Source organism: Egretta garzetta, unplaced genomic scaffold, assembly GCF_000687185.1.
Source record: "Egretta garzetta isolate BGI_Z169 unplaced genomic scaffold, ASM68718v1 scaffold356, whole genome shotgun sequence".
NCBI lineage: Eukaryota > Metazoa > Chordata > Aves > Pelecaniformes > Ardeidae > Egretta > Egretta garzetta.
The window spans coordinates 389,545-390,710 of record NW_009260019.1 but is presented as its reverse complement, the minus strand read 5'-3'; the positions used below and the strand labels follow the sequence as shown (position 1 = coordinate 390,710).

At 65.5% G+C, this 1,166-nt stretch overlaps 1 protein-coding gene across 1 annotated transcript in view; it reads left to right on the top strand.

Moving 5' to 3' along the window:
* Positions 1–1,166, top strand: part of SLC12A5 (solute carrier family 12 member 5) — a 19,838-nt gene that overhangs the window by 2,962 nt on the left and 15,710 nt on the right. Inside the window, 2 exon segments of the mRNA XM_035896143.1 lie at positions 428–653; positions 853–1,097. Of these exon segments, the coding sequence (XP_035752036.1) occupies positions 428–653; positions 853–1,097 (471 nt within the window).

Below are 1,166 nucleotides of genomic sequence, written 5' to 3'. Positions count from 1 at the left end.
GTGACCGGTCCCTCCCCTCCGGGAGGCACCGGCGGGGTCTGGCCGTGCAGGTGCCCCTGGGCTGCCTCCCCCAGGGCATGCCCAGCCCCGCAGACCCCTGAGGAGCTGGGAGCAGGCGAGCTGTGCCATCCCGGCTGGTCCACCAGGCTGGGCACGGCACTGACAGCCCCAGCGCAGGGTGTAATTAAAGCTATTAATCATCCTGCCACTGTGGCAGGACCATCGATCCTGGCAGCCCAGCTCTAAGGGCTCCTCTGGGAGGACAGAGCAGGACACGGCCCATGTCCCTGGGACTCCAGCGCCTGTCTGGCATCCCAGGGGACACGCGTCCCTGCGGCCATCACACCTGGCTGCTGGGCTCCTGGGGAATGGCTCTGCCAGCACGGTTGCTCCCGCTGCTCCGGGGCCCTGGGGAAGTGGGGTCCAGGTCTGCCCTGGCTCCATCCTGCCCTCTGGGATGCCTGGCAGGGCTGGGGGTGCTGCCGGGGTCTGGTTGGGACCCACCTTTTTTCTCTCTGTCAGCGGGTGGCTCCTACTACATGATCTCGCGCTCCCTGGGACCCGAGTTCGGTGGGGCCGTGGGGCTCTGCTTCTACCTGGGCACCACCTTTGCCGGTGCCATGTACATCCTGGGCACCATCGAAATCCTGCTGGTACGTGCCTGGTCCTTCTCCCCACTCGGTGCCGAGGGCTCAGGTCCTGGCAGGGCAGCTCTGCCCTCGCCTGCCCGTGCTGCCTGCTCCTTGTGGCCCATCAGAGGGCTGAGGTTTTGCAGTGGGGCCAAGGGACCCTTCCCCGGCACCCCCTCTGCGGTGCCGTTAGCCAGGCAGTGACGCCATGATTCTCTCCCAGGCCTACATCTTCCCAGCCATGGCCATCTTCAAGGCAGAGGACGCCAGTGGGGAGGCGGCTGCGATGCTCAACAACATGCGTGTGTATGGCACCTGCGTGCTGACCTGCATGGCCACCGTGGTGTTTGTGGGGGTCAAGTACGTCAACAAGTTTGCCCTGGTCTTCCTGGGCTGTGTCATTCTCTCCATCCTCGCCATCTACGCTGGTGTCATCAAGTCAGCCTTCGACCCCCCAAGCTTCCCGTGAGTACGGCATCCCACGGGGCTGCGGCAGGGCTGGGGTGTGCAGGCACGTGGCTGAGTACCTGTCACACC